Raw genomic sequence first — 15,895 nt, forward strand, 5'->3', positions numbered from 1 at the left:
GGAGAGCCAGACGGGCGGGCGGGAGTGAGGGAGGCGGTGACCCCGTGGACGGGAAGCGGGCGGCGGCTGTAGGCGGAGGAGCAGCCCGGAACTGGCGCCGGAGGAGGCAGGCTAACGGCCGCTAGCTCTTTGTTGACAGCCGCCCGCTGTCAAAGCCGAACCCGCGGAGAGCCGGCGGCCGAACCCGGAGCCGAAGCCGCCCCCCCCGCGGAACTCGCTTTCCCACATTTTTTATTTTGAAATTGTTTCCGGGACTTACAGAAACCACTTGTGGCTCTCAAAGATGGCATCGAGAGGAGGCTTCGCGGGAGCGCCCCTCGCCCCCGGCGCCGGCGCCCTGTCGCCGGGCCCCGGAATGAGGCTACCCGGGATGCCGCCTTCGTCGGTGGGCTACGGCCGCTCCATGGGCGGCGGGCCGCCGTTCCCCCAGGTCAGAGCCCGAACCCCGCCGCGGCGCCGCCGAGCCCCGGGCTCAGGCGTGGGGCTGGGAGGGAAGGGGAGGGGAGGGGAGGGAAGCGGAGCTCCGCGGTCCGAGTTCCGGGTTTGTGTTTTTCCTCCAGAATATTAAAGAATATCACAAGAACATTACAATAAAGGCCGAGGCGGCAGCACGGCGAGCCGAGCTCGTTTTAAATCTTATTCACGAAACAAAGAGATCGAGGTGCGGTTTTTTACTTCCGCATTTGACAGTAACTTCTCAGCCGCCCCAAGTGAGGGAGCCCGGGCTCCCCGCACCTCTCCCCGGGCTCCCCGCGCCTCTCCCCGGTCTCCCCGCGCCTCTCCCCGGTCTCCCCGCACCTCTCCCCGGGCTCCCCGCGCCTCTACCCGGGCTCCCCGCACCTCTCCCCGGGCTCCCCGCGCCTCTCCCCGGGCTCCCCGCGCCTCTCCCCGGGCACCCCGCGCCTCTCCCCGGGCACCCTGCACCTCTCCCCGGGCTCCCCAGGCTCCGGAGCCCGGCTCCTCACTGGTTCCCCCCTGAGCTCTTCTCCACCCGCAGGCACCTCCAGCTCCCAGTCACATGGACATTAACATGTGCTCTGTGCTTTTTTTTTCCCTCCACTGAACAACATCTCCAAGTTCTCCTTCTCTCTGCTGCTCCCCCCAGGAGGTCATGGAGACCTCCATCTAACCCCTTCTTCGCTATCCTCCCCTTGTTCCCTCCATCCGTAACCCTCCTCTCTGGCAGCTCCAACCTTCTCCTCCCTCTACTGAGAGCACATCTCCAAGTGTTTAGTCATGAATTGGTGTCTTGAATCTGCCAAGTTTAAGGAAACATCTGGCGTGTAGAACAATCTCGTGTCCAGGGTTCACTTTGGGCCTGGACATGAGCAGCTCAGAGGACATCGGAGCCGGTGGTGTTCTTCACCGCTCCTCTCGGCCGTCTGCATCGTCCCCCGGACCTCCTCGTACCTTCATACCTGGGGGGGACGTGCAGCTCCGTCCTTTCTCTGCTCAGGTTTCAGTCTCAGCCACTGATTAGGGCTGGGTTTGGAGCGACGGACAAACATGAATATCTGTTACCGGGAGTCATACGTCACTCAGGATCTTCAGAAAAGTCCTGAAGACAATCTATAGTTTTTCTATTCGTGATCACAGTTTCAACTTCCCTCTTTCTGTTCACAGCGGCCCGGGATGCCCTCGAGCCGGGGCGGCGTCCCCATGGGGACCCTGGGGGGTCAGCTCCCCGGACCCTCCTACGGCGCCGGCTCCATGTCCATGCGTCCAGGCATGGGACCTCCACCCATGGATGCCTCCAGGAAACGCTTCCTCCACCACCACCAGCAGCAGCAGCAGCAGCAGGAGGCACTCGGGGGCCTGAGAAGAGGGTAAAGAGTGGAGAAGTGAAACTCTCTGTGGTTTTGTGTGTGTGTGTGTGTGTGTGTGTGTGTGTGTGTGTGTGTGTGTGCAGAACAGTTGCTGCCAAGGCTTCCTGAGGCCAATGGAAGGAGTGGCACTCTGAGAGAACGTTCTCACCCAACTGCGTTTTCAGCAGATAACAAGTTCTTGAGCTGACCTGATGTTGTAGAACGTGTCTCCTGAGTCTGCTCAGAGGTGGCCTTCAGCCCGTCCAAGAACTCTGAGGTTTACGGACTCACTTTAGCTTCTTTCCAAGTGTCCTTTTAACTCAGAGCAGCACGTCCTCCCCGCCTGTCTCCGACCGGGACTGGAATTCCATTTTAATAGCAAATTCATTTTGCAAACAAGAACTTGCAACATAAATTCCCCCTTTTTTTTTCCCCCAAAAACAGCAGGTCAAGTTTTTCTCTTGCCTGCGAGCCGTGATGAATCCGCGGCCGTGGCGAGGATCGCACCAGGACGTTCTCGTCTGGTGAACGGCCTCCGCGTTCAAAGGGGACGCAGGTATTCCGCCACGCGTCCATGCCAGCCTGGATGTACGGCAGCAATTACGGCGTAATCCTCCTTGCGGGCGCACAGAACGGCCAGTGTGGTCGTGTTAGCGCGCCGCGGGGCCGGAGGACACTTCCTAACTTCCTATGAAAGTGTCTCACAATTGGATTTGTTCAGAATGAGGGGGAAGTGTATGATTGGATTATGGAGACAGACCGGCCTCTGTGAAACGGCGGGCCGGGGCCCGAGGTGCCGCCGCCGCCGCCGCCGAGAGAGAGCGGCGGCCGAGATGTTGCCATGGAGATGGGAAGCGGGGATAATTGACAATCAGGGATGTGAATGGGCTCTTTCTCTGCGACGTCCGCTCATCTCATGTTGTTTATTGAAGGTTCTTCCTCAGAAGAACTGTTTTCTTACGCCGGCTTCAACATAAAGGTCCTTGTTCGGAGCAAACATGAAGTGATATCATCCAGAGGGATCTCGCTGGCGCTCGTCTAATACGTGACGGTTGTTTGGTTCTTCAGGGCCAAAAGACGCAAGATGGCCGACAAGGTTCTCCCGCAGAGGGTAAAGACCATCTCGCTCTCAAAGTTTCCTCAGACCTGGACTTTGTTTCCACATGTAGTCGTCCCGTGTTTGTTCAAACGCCGCGCCCCGCTGTCCACTCCAGATCCGAGAGCTGGTCCCGGAGTCTCAAGCCTACATGGACCTCCTGGCCTTCGAGAGGAAACTGGACCAGACCATCGCTCGTAAGCGCATGGAGATCCAGGAGGCCATCAAGAAGCCCATTATGGTATGGCTCATGAATGTTCTGTACTGTACTCCGCACTCAGCAAACAGGCTGGCTGAGACTTCACCGACGCGTCCTTCAAAGAAAGGTCCGGGACCGTAGAAGCAGCTGAAGGAACGGAGATACGAGATACGCCCTGGGTCAGATCGGGGATTTCCAGCCATCGAGGTTCTCCTAATGTTCTCGTTTCTCCTTCGCCCCCTAGCAAAAGCGCAAGCTGCGGATCTACATCTCCAACACGTACACCCCCAGCAAGCCCGAGGGCGAGGAGGCCGAGAAGGTTTCCTCCTGGGAGCTGCGAGTGGAGGGGAAACTTCTGGAGGAAGTGAGCGAACGTTTTCTGACTGCTGGGGCGCCCGGGGCGGCCCCCCGGCGCCGAGGCGGCCCCCCGGCGCCGAGGCACTCCAAGAATTTTTTTTCAGTGTGTCCGGCCCTGCAAGGCCGTTGGCTCCGGCTCCGCGACCAGATGTGTGTTTACTGCTCGCTCGCTCTTCACCCGGCAACTCCTCACACACTCGGCAATGTGCTTTCTCTTAAGGCCGAGGCTCAAACCTCCGCGTGCTGCCGCCGACCCCCCTTAGCTCAGAGTCCTCCGGGGCTGCGTGAAGGATGGCGGGATTTTATTTCTGTTTCCCCTGCAAAGCCCCCGTCTTCCGCCTGAACAGCCTTTTTCCTCACCGCCTCCGCTCTTTGTCTTTGTCGTGACCCCGTCTCTTCTCGCAGCCCGGGAAACAGAAGAGGAAGTTCTCGTCCTTCTTCAAGAGCCTGGTGATCGAGCTGGACAAGGAGCTCTACGGACCCGACAACCACCTGGTGGAGGTCAGTCTGCGCCAGGCAGCCTTCATGACATCTTTGAAAGGAGAGATGATCCCGGCTCATCTCGTCCAGGGGTCGGCGACCCCGACTCCCTGTGGCTTTTAGAAACGAGTATTTAATTAAAATGTATTTTATGATAGTTTTAGATCATTTTTTAAATGTGATGGCGATCTTGGAACATCTGAATAAAAGGTGTTCAAATATTTTTGTCGCTCTTAATAAGCGACTGCACGCGGCAGTAAAAGGATGACGGCATTGTTTGTTTGCTGCCGCTGGATCATTTATGTTTGGATTTTTTTTTTTTTTTTTTTTTTTTTTTTGCAAGAAGGACTCAAATAGAGACACAGAGTATTTCGGTTAAAAGTAACCTTCAACCCAGGGTCTTTTTTTTTGGAGTTTAAAATGTTTTTTGGCCTGTGGAAATGTCATTTTGTTTTCTCTGCAGTTGTCCATTGATTTAAAAAAATAAATGAATAAATAAATAAATGTAAAAAAAAAAAAACAAACAAACATATATATATATATATATATATATATATATATATATATGTATTTTTTTTTTTAAATATTTATATTTACACATATTTTGTCTCTACATAGCAAAAGGCAAAAACAAGGTTATATGCCTTGTTAATTCTTTTAAATTTCAAAAGGGTTGTGTGGCTCCCTGTGTTTTCTTTGCTCCGGGGAAACGTGTCCAAATGGCTCTTTGAGCGGTAAAAGTTGCCGACCCTTGTTCCAAGCGCTTCTCAAAACCCGTCGAGCTGCAGAGGAGCTGAGCGTAATTCCAGTAATATTTGTGTTTGATCCGCCAGTGGCACAGAATGCCCACCACCCAGGAGACGGACGGCTTCCAGGTCAAGAGGCCGGGGGACGTGAACGTCAAATGCACCCTGCTGCTCATGCTGGATCACCAGGTACGCGGCTTGGAGTTTCCTTTTCCGTGATGACGCGGCGGGTTGAAGGAGGCGTCCTCTGAGCTGTGTCGCTCTCTCAGCCGCCGCAGTACAAGCTGGACCCGCGGCTGGCCCGTCTGCTGGGCGTGCACACGCAGACCCGGGCCAGCATCATGCAGGCGCTCTGGCTCTACATCAAGAACAACAAGCTGCAAGACAGTCACGAGAAGGAGTTCATCAACTGCAACCGCTTTTTCAGACAGGTATTGGACCCACGCTGGCCCGTCGTACTCTTCTCCTCCTCCTCTGAGCTGCTCCCACAGCCAATCACCTGTCTCCATCTAACCCTCTCACACCAACTCACCTCCTGGACTCTTCCTCTCCATCCATAAGCCTCCTCTCTGGTCTTCCTCTAGACCTCCTACAACCTCCTCTGTCCGTGTCCTAAACATCTACTGTGTGCTGTCCCTCCTTCCTGCTCACTCTGAAAGAGAACCTCCACATCTCCACCTCTGTCGCCTCCAGCTTACAGATGCTGCATCATTATGGGTTGAAATGGAGATGGATGATGCTATTCATCCCCAGGAAAGATCAAATGTCACGGCAGCCAGGCTTGTCAGAAATCAGTAAAGTTGGGAAATCCCCTCCAAAACATCTACTGATTCCTGATCCTCTCCATCCTGGTTGCTCCCAAACTGAACCTCAGCCCTGCCTCCTGTCTTTTGGTGATGATCAGTGTTTGGAGATCGTCTCCCCACTGCCTCGTCCTTGTATTCCTTGTATTTGTCATTCATTCACAGAGTGGAGTGAGAATTGCTTCAAAAATGACCAGATTAATTTATTCAGTTGTTCTTGGAGGTCAGTCATCGACCTGACTGCTTCTCCAAAACGTTTCTCACCACAGAGGCCTCCAGACAATGATGGGATTATTTATGTATTTTTGACATGTTCGGCTCTGCAAACCGAACGCTGTCCTCTCCCCCGCCTTCCCGCCCCAGATCTTCGGCTGTCCTCGTATGAGGTTCTCGGAGATCCCCATGAAGCTGGCCGGGCTTCTTCAACACCCCGACCCCATCATCATCAATCACGTGATCAGGTGGGAGTGTGTGTGTGTGTGTGTGTGTGTGTGTGTGTGTTGCAATGATCTTATGGAACCTAGATTCCGTCTCCTAACCCGGGTCTGCCTTTGTCCTCCATGAGCAGCGTGGACCCCACGGACCAGAAGAAGACGGCGTGTTACGACATCGACGTGGAGGTGGATGACCCGCTGAAGGTCCAGATGAACAGCTTCCTGTCCTCCACCACCAACCAGCAGGAGATTGCCGCGCTGGAAATGAAGGTGAGGTGCGCGGACCTCCGTGGGATTCGGAGCGGAGAAGAGCCGCTGACACCGCCACGTCGGTCCCGCCCGCAGATCCACGAGACCATCGAGTACATCAACCAGCTGAAGACCGAGAGGGACTTCATGTTGAGCTTCAGCAACAATCCGCAGGACTTCATCCAGGACTGGCTGAAGTCACAGTGCAGGGATCTCAAGGTAGATGTTTGCTCCCGGACTGTCAGGCGCTTTCACGCGTGACGTTCCTGTGTCTTAAACTTCACGCTGACCGTCTGGTGGACTCAGAAGCTCCGAGACCAAAGCCCGAGTCACCCCGATACACGAAAAAAAACAAACGGGATTGTTTCATAGCATTCAAGATGTGCGGCTCCTTGTCCGTCCACAGCTGATGACGGATGTGACGGGGAACCCGGAGGAGGAGAGGAGGACGGAATTCTACCAGGCGCCGTGGATGCCGGAGGCGGTGGGGAGATACATTTACTCCAAAGTAAGACCGTCCTGCTGACTCTGTGTGTGTGTGTGCGTGTGTGTGTTGCACTCGCTGTTGTTGCAGCAGCTCAGTCCCGGCGTCTTGTGTTTCAGATGCAGCAGCGAAGGCAGGAGCTGGAGCAGGTGCTCGGCATCCGGCTCACCTAAAGCGGCGCCCGCGCTGCGACGTCCTCTCATTACAAATGGGAACGAGCTCGGCAAGCTAATGTTGCGGCTCGAATGTTTACAAGCGTCGCTCGGACGGCGTCCTCCGAAAGGAACGAAACGGAGACCAATGTGAGGATTTGGAAGGTGTCACGGATGATTTTTTTTTTCCAATTTTATTTTCATTTTCTGCCCGGGCAAGTCATTTCTGTTGTTTTTTTTTCGCTCTATGCTATGGTTACGGTACATGCTTGAAAGCCTTAAGCACCGGTGCCGTCCGGGTGGAAGAATCACCGCCGCTGCCGCTCCGTGCTGATTTAAAAACCTTCTTTATTACCTCTACTTTTGAAGCCATATTCCTAGGGTGTGAATTCTACCTGATGCCTGGTATTTCCTGAATAAACGGCTCGGACCCGTGGTTGCCAATATACTTCTGAGACATTTACCATTGCTAAAACATTTGTACATCAGAAATATATCTATTTTTTTCATAATCACATTTAGAAACTACAGATTATATCTTCTTAAAGCAAAATAATACTTCTCTAGGCGTCTTGCCTTTGCATCCTGACTATAACTCGCCTTTTACGCTCGCAATGATTTTACAAGTTAAGGTGCTGATGTTTTTTTTAGTTATAAGATAAGTGACAAACAAAACATGTCTTCACTCTGTACGACGAGGACTTTCAGTAAAGCTCTACTTGGGGAACTGAACTGTTTGTGCAGGGATTTGTTCCAGCTGGGACTCAGATGTCTTCTTGTGCTGCCAGAATGTTTACATGTTGTTTTCATCTGTCATTGGGGGGTGTTGTATTGTTTTCGTGCCAAGAATGGGGTTTGCGGCAGGATCCTCTGGGTTGAAGTGTTTCTTCTGGAAGAGCGAGCAGGAGCCACACTTCCCCAGCAGGTCCTAATATAACAGGAATGCAGCTGTTGTATCAGGTTAACGGCTAAACTTTTTTTTTTTTTTGTACATTTTATCATTTCATGTTCACTTTTTGATGACGCTTTTTTTTTTTATTTGCACGGATTTCCAGAAATTCTTTGAACATTCCTCCTTAGAGCTGTGCTGAGTGTCATAAAGATAATGTTTCTGCCTTATTCCCGCGGCCTCTTAAATGTTTGCATGGCGTGCATCATCCGTCGAAGCCCTTCAAGCTTATATTTCATCTGATTTTTTTAATTTTTTTTTTTTATACAATAAATGCACATGAAAGAGAGCCTCACCCAGTTTTTCATTATTATTACCAAAACATGGGAGCTTGACACGACATGTCTCAGCTGCATGGTTCTGAGCCGCTTGCAGGGCTGGACCTGCATGTTCGGGCTGCTTCCTCAGACATGTTTACCCCTCCCGAAGCAACCGGGAGGAGTAGGCTGCTCCCTCAAGCGCAACCAGCCGTTGATTCTGTGCTCCGTGACCAGGTCCACGCAGGATTTCTAGATCCTGGAGAGAATCCTGGCCTGCCAAGAGCAGCTCCTCAGCAGGCTGTATATTTCTGTCCACTAGGGGGCGCTGTGGTCACCGTTCCTCTCAGTCCGGCAGCGCGAAGAAGTCCCCCGGAAATGCGCTCCGGCTGAGGCGGAAGTGAACAATTCAATATGGAGGTGGACGGGATTGATCATGTAGGTGTTTTTTTCTGTATTTCTCTCGCTTTTCGGGCTGCGGTGTCAATGAAACGACACCGTCAGGTGTTCAGCCAGTACGCTGTTTGAAAGGATTTTAGATATTAATAGCTAATACACGTTTCTTGTCAAGTTGGAATTCTGGCTTCCTTCAATGCATCGAATGTGTTGAAGGCTACCGGGTTTGCTGTCTCATTGTAGCTAAGCTAGCCGGACAGCGGGGCGGCCGCGGCTCCGCGTCCCCACCGGCCTTTCGTGTACGAATACGAAAGGGTTTTTTCACCCGTAATATGTGACACATTTATAATGAACAGCTCCAAATGACCACGACCTTTACTCTAGGCGACTTTTTTGCAACGTAATGTTCGCAAAGCTAATCAACGGTAGCGCCATGCAATTAGCTACATCAATTACATAGTAGCACTGCTATTCAAATGCACAGTTGTTTATGATCGGATGAGTGTGTTGTTGCTCAAATTATAAAATGGTTACGAAACGGTCACTAGAAATTGGCAAAGTTAGTACTCTGATGGTCGAACTGTATATGCCACAGCTGCTATCTTTCGACTTGTGTGCAAGTATTGACTGTGGTTACATTTTGAAGAGATAAGGGTAAGCAAAGCTACTGTGACTGTTCTTCCCGGTGTGGATTTGTTTGGCCTAATCAGCCCGTATCAAATTAAAACTTTGATAAATGTTTTGAAAGAACAGACCGACTTTTAATGGCTGGTAAATTCAGTGTGTATCAACCAGTAAGACAAATCACAGAGTGACTAGATTTAACCTTCCACTACAGAATAACTCACTTTTGGATGCAGTTTTATTTGCCATTTTGACTTGGTTATCTGTGGCTTAACAGGGATGGATTTCTGGAAAAAATGACCTCTGATGAAACGAACAAAGAAAAACGTTTGACTCTAATCCTTTGACAGATGGAGATGGGAGAGAGTAAAGGTGGCTCGGGTCTACGACAGTACTACTTGTCTAAGATTGAGGAGTTACAGGTAAGGAACTGTTTATTCTGCGAATTCAGGCATGGGTCCTTCTGGCTTGTCAAATCCAAAGTGTTGTTTTTTCAATAGCTGACAGTGAATGAAAAAAGCCAGAATCTCAGACGTCTGCAGGCTCAAAGGAATGAGCTCAATGCTAAAGGTAAACTTAACTTCAGTACTGTGACACGGATTTGTGTGGCTCGAAAACCACAGTGTCTTCAACCCGGCTTGTTTTTCCTCAGTGCGTCTCCTCCGTGAGGAGCTGCAGCTACTGCAGGAGCAAGGATCCTACGTAGGAGAAGTGGTCAGGGTCATGGACAAGAAGAAAGTTCTTGTCAAGGTTTGCCACCCGCTCGTGCGCTCCTCGACTTTTCCGAGGCCTTCTGTTTTACCGAAATGTCCGCCTCTGTCATTTTCAGGTGCACCCAGAAGGAAAATTTGTGGTGGATGTGGACAAGAACATCGACATCAATGACGTTAGTATTCCTGCTCCTGGCATTTATAAACATGGTTTAAAGTCAGGGTACTTCATGTAACACTTGGGAAACCGCTAAATCGTGATATACTTAACAAATCTTTAAGCTTCACAGTGCTTCTGCTTTGTGACACGACTCTTCACAGGTGACGCCAAACTGCCGTGTGGCTCTTCGTAACGACAGCTACACCCTGCACAAGATCCTCCCCAACAAAGTGGATCCTTTGGTGTCCCTCATGATGGTGGAGAAGGTTCCAGATTCCACCTATGAAATGATCGGTGGTCTAGATAAGCAGATCAAGGAGATCAAGGAAGTGATTGAGCTGCCAGTCAAACACCCGGAGCTGTTTGAGGCTTTGGGAATTGCACAGCCAAAGGTGGGTTCCTGTCTGAGTTGATCTGCTGACACCAGCACACTGTGGGATGGGAGTATCAGGGAGATTAGGTTTGAGTCCAGATTCCCTTCTGTGCTCTGTTGGTTCTTTGGACGCGCTTGACTCGGCAAATGTAACTGAAGTCTCGTGCCGAGCCGCGTCCCTGTAATTAACTGTCCAAACTAAAGTGAGTTCTAATTTGCTGAACGGTCTGCACGTTTGTGTTTAGGGTGTGTTGCTGTACGGACCTCCGGGCACGGGGAAGACCCTGCTGGCCAGAGCCGTGGCTCACCACACCGACTGTACTTTCATCAGAGTGTCTGGCTCAGAGTTGGTGCAGAAATTCATCGGAGAAGGTCGGCACCGTCGCCATCATCGTCCTCTGGGAGCAATAAAGGGCCCGTAAACGTACGCATACATGTGATGTCTGACGCTACGCCTCAATGGCTTTGTGCCGCAGGTGCTCGTATGGTCCGCGAGCTGTTTGTCATGGCCCGGGAACACGCCCCCTCCATCATCTTCATGGACGAAATCGACTCCATCGGCTCCTCTCGCCTGGAGGGGGGCTCAGGGGGCGACAGCGAGGTGCAAAGGACCATGCTGGAGCTCCTGAACCAGCTGGACGGATTCGAGGCAACAAAAAACATCAAAGTAAGGTCATCGGTCTTTTTAGAAGCTGCGGTTTTGACCTGTGTGTAAATGAAGCCGAACGGCAGCTCAGTGACGCCTCCTCGTCTCCCTGCCAGGTCATCATGGCGACCAACCGAATCGATATCCTGGACTCTGCTCTCCTCAGGCCGGGCAGGATTGACAGGAAGATTGAGTTTCCTCCTCCGAACGAGGAGGTAAGGCCTCGCCGTGTCGCACCTTTCCCTTTCAAGCCTTTCATTCGATCGTAAAAAACACCCGTGCTCTGCCTCTCCAGGCCCGTCTCGACATCCTGAAGATCCACTCCAGAAAGATGAACCTGACGCGTGGCATCAACTTGAGGAAAATTGCAGAGCTCATGCCCGGAGCCTCTGGCGCCGAGGTTAAGGTGAGAGCCGGCCCTCTGGACGGCGTGTGATGACCTGGTGGTCCGCGGCGTTTTCACATCCGCTGTCTGTGTTCAGGGTGTGTGTACAGAAGCAGGGATGTACGCTCTGAGGGAAAGGAGGGTCCACGTCACCCAGGAGGACTTTGAGATGGCCGTGGCCAAGGTAAGGCCCGCGCCGCGTCGTCCTCCATTTAAAACTCCACACGTTTTCTTTAACGGCCACGAGCTTCATCTTAAGTCTCGTTCCTTCACCAGGTCATGCAGAAAGACAGCGAGAAGAACATGTCGATCAAGAAACTCTGGAAGTAAAAGAGCCTGCGCACGGTGCAGACCCATATGTATATTTTCTGGCTTTTGTTTATGTATGGTTTATAATTGTTACACATGACCTCATAATAAACTAAATGGTTTCCCCTAAAGGCTGATCCGCGCACAGCTCAGCACATTCTAACACACACCCGGGAGAGTCCGTCGGCATGTTTATTCAGTCCCAACATTTTCATATACAGCAGGTCGTATAGTGTTTATATGGCACTTCACGTAGTAGCTGGTAGACTATAGATGTGATAAATAGTGCTTGTACTGGGAGTAGATGTTTCACCTGACATCAACTATCAGGCTCTTTAGGTCTCCACTGCAGGAACGGTGCAGACACTCTTTTCCAGCATTCGGTTTGCAGTCCAAAGTGATGCATTCATCCACTCAGCTTCAACCACTTCCCCTGCTTTAGTTATATGTATACATCCACACATCCATACATGCATACATATATATCTGCTGCGATCAGGACACAGGAAGCGTTGAGTCGTCCGGGCGCGGCTCCGGCCCCGGTGAGCGGTCTAGGGCTGTGCCCAGGACACGGGCACCCACTGCGGCTCCGTCTGCAGCCTCTCCAGAACCTCCTGGAGCTCCGCCTGGGCGCTGACCGGGTCCCCCTTCACCAGAACGTAGTCCGCCCAGTGGCCGTAGCACTCGTCCATCCGCTCCGCCGAGAGCCTCACGTCCTGCGGCTCGTCCCCCTGACAAAGACGAGACGAGGGGAAACGCTGTGTTTGGAGCGCTCGGCGTTCCTTGTGCGATTTCACGTCGCCGCTCGGATTTACCGGCATTCCGACGCTGAGCGCTTTCACCGGCCCGTCCGGGAGCGACGGTCTCACCAGGATGACGTACGGCTTGAATTCCGCCGTCCGGAGGATCAGGAGGGCCTTCGGTCGGGGCGAGAAAACAGCCAGCGTGCACACACAAGAAGATAGATTTTTTTTTGTCATTGTTTTTAAATGAATAAAAATAAATACAATGAAAGGGAAAAAAAATAAATGTGAAATTAAACCTTAAAGGTGGTGCAGGAGGAAGAACAGTCGTTCCTCTATAATCATTTCTTATATATATATATACTTATGTGTATAGACACACACACACATATATATACATATACACATATATACTTATATATATATGTATATATACATACATATATATACACCTATATGTATGTGTGTGTGTGTATATGTATGTATGTATATATATATATATACACATACATATATACAATGCGGATAGCATTATGGGTGAAATGGATGGGAATGAGCTTAAAGTGCAAAACAAAATCCATCAAAATACAGGACTGTCTCAGAAAATTAGAATATTGTGATAAAGTTCTTTATCGTCCGTAATGCAATTACAAAAAAAAAGTTATACATTCTGGATTCATTACAAGTCAACTGAAATGTGCAAGCCTTTTATTATTTTAATATTGCTGATTATGGCTTACATCTTAAGAAAACTCAAAAATCCTATCTCAAAATATTAGAATATCATGAAATAGCAATTTTGTTTTTTTTTAATTGCATTACAGAAGATAAAGAACTTTATCCCAATATTCTAATTTTCTGCGACAGTCCTGTAATAAGGTTTTAAACACTGACCTCCGGCTGCACGTCCACAATGCACACTTTATTTTGATCCAGGATTCTGCGGATCGACTCCAAACTGGTGCCGTACAGATTCTCTTTATACTCCCCGTATTCAATGAACCTGCAGCGGAAACCAAGCAGGGCGGAGCTGAAATCAAGACCGATTCCTGCTCGTCCGGAGCCGCTTGATTGTCATCAGGCCGGAGATCCGGTGCCTTCACCTGCCGAGGTGGATGTCCGCCTCGAACGCCGCCCTGGAGGTGAAGTGGTACTGCAGGCCGTCCCGCTCCTGCAGCCTCCGGAGCCGCGTCGTGTCTGCGGCCGAGGAGCGCAAAGTTAGCAGCTCCACTCAACAACGCGTGTTAATGTGTGGATGTGGATCTTATTTTGATTTTAAATGTTTGTATATTTTTGTGTTCTCCCAGAGTAAACGTTGGTATATAAATATAAATATAAATATATATATTCGTGTATTTGCAAGTGTATTTGCAGTCTCTATGTCCTCTATTGTAAGTTGCTTTGGATAAAAGCGTCTGCCAAATGCAATGTAATGTAATGTTATGCAATGTAAAAAAAAAAAAAATTAATGTTCGATGGTGGTAGAAGGAGGAAGGTGATTGGCTGGTGGTAAGATGCAGGCAGTTGATTGGCTTTCTCTTAAATGGAGACAGATGATTGGCTGACAGTAAACTGGAGACAGATGGTTGGTTGATGATTAGATGGAGGAAAGTGATTGGGTGACGGTGAGATGGCGGCCGGTGATTGGTTTGAGGGTGAGATGGAGGTACTTGATTGGCTGACGGTTAAATGGAGGAAGGTGATTGGGTGATGGTTAAATGGAGGAGGGTGATTGGGTGACAGTTAAAGGGAGGAAGGTGATTTGCTGGAAGTTAAGTGGAGGTACTTGATTGGCTGACAGTTAAATCGAGGAAGGTGATTGACTGACAGTTGAATGGAGGAGGGTGATTGGCTGACAGTTAAAGGGAGGAAGATGATTGGCTGATGGTTAAATGGAGGCAGGTGATTGGCTGATGGTTAAATGGAGGAAGGTGATTGGCTGATGGTTAAATGGAGGCAGGTGATTGGCTGAACTCTCCAACTCACGAGGCACCGCCAGGCCGTAGCGTCTGGGATTTTCAGCGATCACCTTCTGCTTGAGCTCGGCGACTCTGGAGCCCAGAGAGCCTGCAAGGAAATACCACAGGTGTGTGTGTGTGTGTGTATGTGTGTATGCGTGTATGTGTGTATGAGTGTGTGTGTGTGTGTGTGTGTGTGAGAGAGACCAAACTACTTTCCACCACCTCAAAGGAGACCTACCGAGCAGGACGACCAGGCGCGGCCTGGCGCCATGCTGCGGCGAGTAACGCGTCACTTCCTCGTAAATCAGGAAGTCGTTCCGGCCGGCGTCGGGAGCCGGGGCGTCGGGAGAACTCTGACCTTCCTTCTTGAGCCGCAGGCTTCGGCGCCGCCCGGCTGTGGACCAACACATGGAGATACAGGAGGTGAGGACGGACAACCGACACACACCTCACCGAGGTCACAGCGGGTCAGACATAGAGGGCTTCCACACATGACTTCAAGTCACTTAGATGAACACAAGGTCGCATACACACACACACACACACACACACACACACACACACACACACACACACACACACACACACACACACACACACACACACACACACACACACACACACACACACACACGTAGAAGGGTGAGGGTGTACCTGAGTAAAGGTCCCATGAGAAGGCACGGCCACAGAAGGCCGGCGCTGCCTTTGTCTTTGGAGAAACTGAAGCCCACATGAAACCGTTTATTCAACCAGCTTAGATCTCACCGACAACATAGAAGCTCAGAGGCCATGCACACACACACACACACACACACACACACACACACAAGCAAAGCACCTATGTGGCGTTGTGAGCCGAGGTGACGCCCACAAGACAGATGAGAAGCTCAGTGAATGATGCAAAGCACACACAAAGCTGGGTGTGTGTGTGTGTGTGTGTGTGTGTGTGTGTGTGTGTGTGTATGTGTGACTTTATCACACACTTCCTCACCATTTTAACAAATACCTAAAGCCTAGAATGACAATTCACTATTGTGATGTAAAAATATGAACTAATACAATAAAAATTAAACTATCAAGTGTGTGTGTGTGTGTGTGTGTGTGTGTGTGTGTGTGTATGTGTCAGAAGTGTTTTGATTATATCTTTGCAAAGAAAACATAACGATTGAATTGAATAAATATCAAGCTGATTGAGAATCAACTCCTCGTATCAAACCCCAAAGTCATTCTCATGTTGGGGCAGAAGAAGACAAACATCTGAGACCTTCTCCAGTGGAGCTGAGCTGGACGTGAGGTTCTCCACGCGCGGGACGGAGCTCCACCCGAAGCTGAAGCTCAGACTAATGAGTGAATGGAAACCAACGGAGGCTGATGGAGGACACACACTGAGGCGCAGCCAGGAAGCCCAGACTGAGGAGGTCACTATGAAGTGTGTGTGTGTGTGTGTTTCATCCCAGGGATCAGTGGATCACCATCTCCACTGTCCCACCAAAGGGATGAATGAATCTCCACGGGTGAACATGTGGCAGGTGAGAAGCGTGCAGATTAGCTTTTAGCAGCAGGTTCCTCACCTCCAT

At 50.5% G+C, this 15,895-nt stretch overlaps 3 protein-coding genes across 11 annotated transcripts in view; 2 read left to right on the plus strand and 1 right to left on the minus strand.

Annotated features, from left to right (window-relative positions):
• The first annotated feature begins 151 nt into the window (after positions 1-151).
• On the plus strand, positions 152-8,041 carry smarcd2 (SWI/SNF related BAF chromatin remodeling complex subunit D2). 2 transcript variants are annotated; one of them, XM_086140408.1, is made up of 13 exons: positions 152-430; positions 1,624-1,826; positions 2,874-2,916; positions 3,020-3,142; positions 3,345-3,464; positions 3,863-3,958; positions 4,771-4,872; positions 4,953-5,114; positions 5,850-5,947; positions 6,055-6,190; positions 6,266-6,388; positions 6,576-6,677; positions 6,773-8,041. In XM_086140408.1, exons 1-13 carry the CDS (start codon positions 284-286, stop codon positions 6,824-6,826), a joined length of 1,509 nt encoding a protein of 502 aa, XP_085996534.1. In that variant the 5' UTR covers positions 152-283; the 3' UTR covers positions 6,827-8,041. The 2 variants fall into 2 exon arrangements, with proteins under 2 accessions (XP_085996534.1, XP_085996533.1); XM_086140407.1 differs by having other exon boundaries at positions 6,055-6,388.
• A 323-nt stretch (positions 8,042-8,364) lies between these two features.
• psmc5 (proteasome 26S subunit, ATPase 5) lies at positions 8,365-11,745 on the plus strand. The gene is made up of 12 exons (XM_086140640.1): positions 8,365-8,449; positions 9,382-9,453; positions 9,532-9,601; positions 9,684-9,781; positions 9,861-9,917; positions 10,063-10,293; positions 10,520-10,646; positions 10,751-10,941; positions 11,037-11,135; positions 11,216-11,326; positions 11,403-11,489; positions 11,582-11,745. Exons 1-12 carry the CDS (start codon positions 8,426-8,428, stop codon positions 11,633-11,635), a joined length of 1,221 nt encoding a protein of 406 aa, XP_085996766.1. The 5' UTR covers positions 8,365-8,425; the 3' UTR covers positions 11,636-11,745.
• Positions 11,746-11,794: 49 nt separating this feature from the next.
• The window catches only part of LOC147215070 (MAGUK p55 subfamily member 3-like), a 13,466-nt gene continuing 9,365 nt past the window's right edge, over positions 11,795-15,895 (minus strand). For 2 of the 8 annotated variants that reach the window (XM_086140632.1, XM_086140631.1), the window contains exons 12-19: positions 15,890-15,895; positions 14,973-15,038; positions 14,557-14,712; positions 14,344-14,424; positions 13,461-13,554; positions 13,252-13,360; positions 12,430-12,531; positions 11,795-12,345 (exon numbers count right to left, since the gene is read on the minus strand). The exon at positions 15,890-15,895 is cut by the window's right edge. In XM_086140632.1, the coding sequence (XP_085996758.1) occupies positions 12,166-12,345; positions 12,430-12,531; positions 13,252-13,360; positions 13,461-13,554; positions 14,344-14,424; positions 14,557-14,712; positions 14,973-15,038; positions 15,890-15,895 (794 nt within the window). In that variant the 3' untranslated portion in view covers positions 11,795-12,165. The remainder of the gene's footprint in view (positions 12,346-12,429; positions 12,532-13,251; positions 13,361-13,460; positions 13,555-14,343; positions 14,425-14,556; positions 14,713-14,972; positions 15,039-15,889) is intronic. The other 6 variants (XM_086140635.1, XM_086140634.1, XM_086140638.1 and 3 more) reach the window with 4 other exon arrangements.

The sequence above is a fragment of the Fistularia commersonii genome, chromosome 33, assembly GCF_037954325.1.
Source record: "Fistularia commersonii isolate RoL2024-O1a breed Wild chromosome 33, RoL_Fcom_v1.0, whole genome shotgun sequence".
Lineage (NCBI taxonomy): Eukaryota > Metazoa > Chordata > Actinopteri > Syngnathiformes > Fistulariidae > Fistularia > Fistularia commersonii.

Bases quoted from the DNA above. Each gene is read 5' to 3' on its own strand.
- smarcd2 (XM_086140407.1), top strand. From the start codon at position 284: ATGGCATCGAGAGGAGGCTTCGCGGGAGCGCCCCTCGCCCCCGGCGCC. The intron at 4,873-4,952 runs GTACGCGGCTTG...TCGCTCTCTCAG, and splicing joins TGCTCATGCTGGATCACCAG to CCGCCGCAGTACAAGCTGGA. The intron at 5,115-5,849 runs GTATTGGACCCA...TTCCCGCCCCAG, and splicing joins GCAACCGCTTTTTCAGACAG to ATCTTCGGCTGTCCTCGTAT.
- psmc5 (XM_086140640.1), top strand. From the start codon at position 8,426: ATGGAGGTGGACGGGATTGATCAT. The intron at 9,782-9,860 runs GTTTGCCACCCG...TGTCATTTTCAG, and splicing joins AGAAGAAAGTTCTTGTCAAG to GTGCACCCAGAAGGAAAATT. The intron at 9,918-10,062 runs GTTAGTATTCCT...GACTCTTCACAG, and splicing joins AGAACATCGACATCAATGAC to GTGACGCCAAACTGCCGTGT.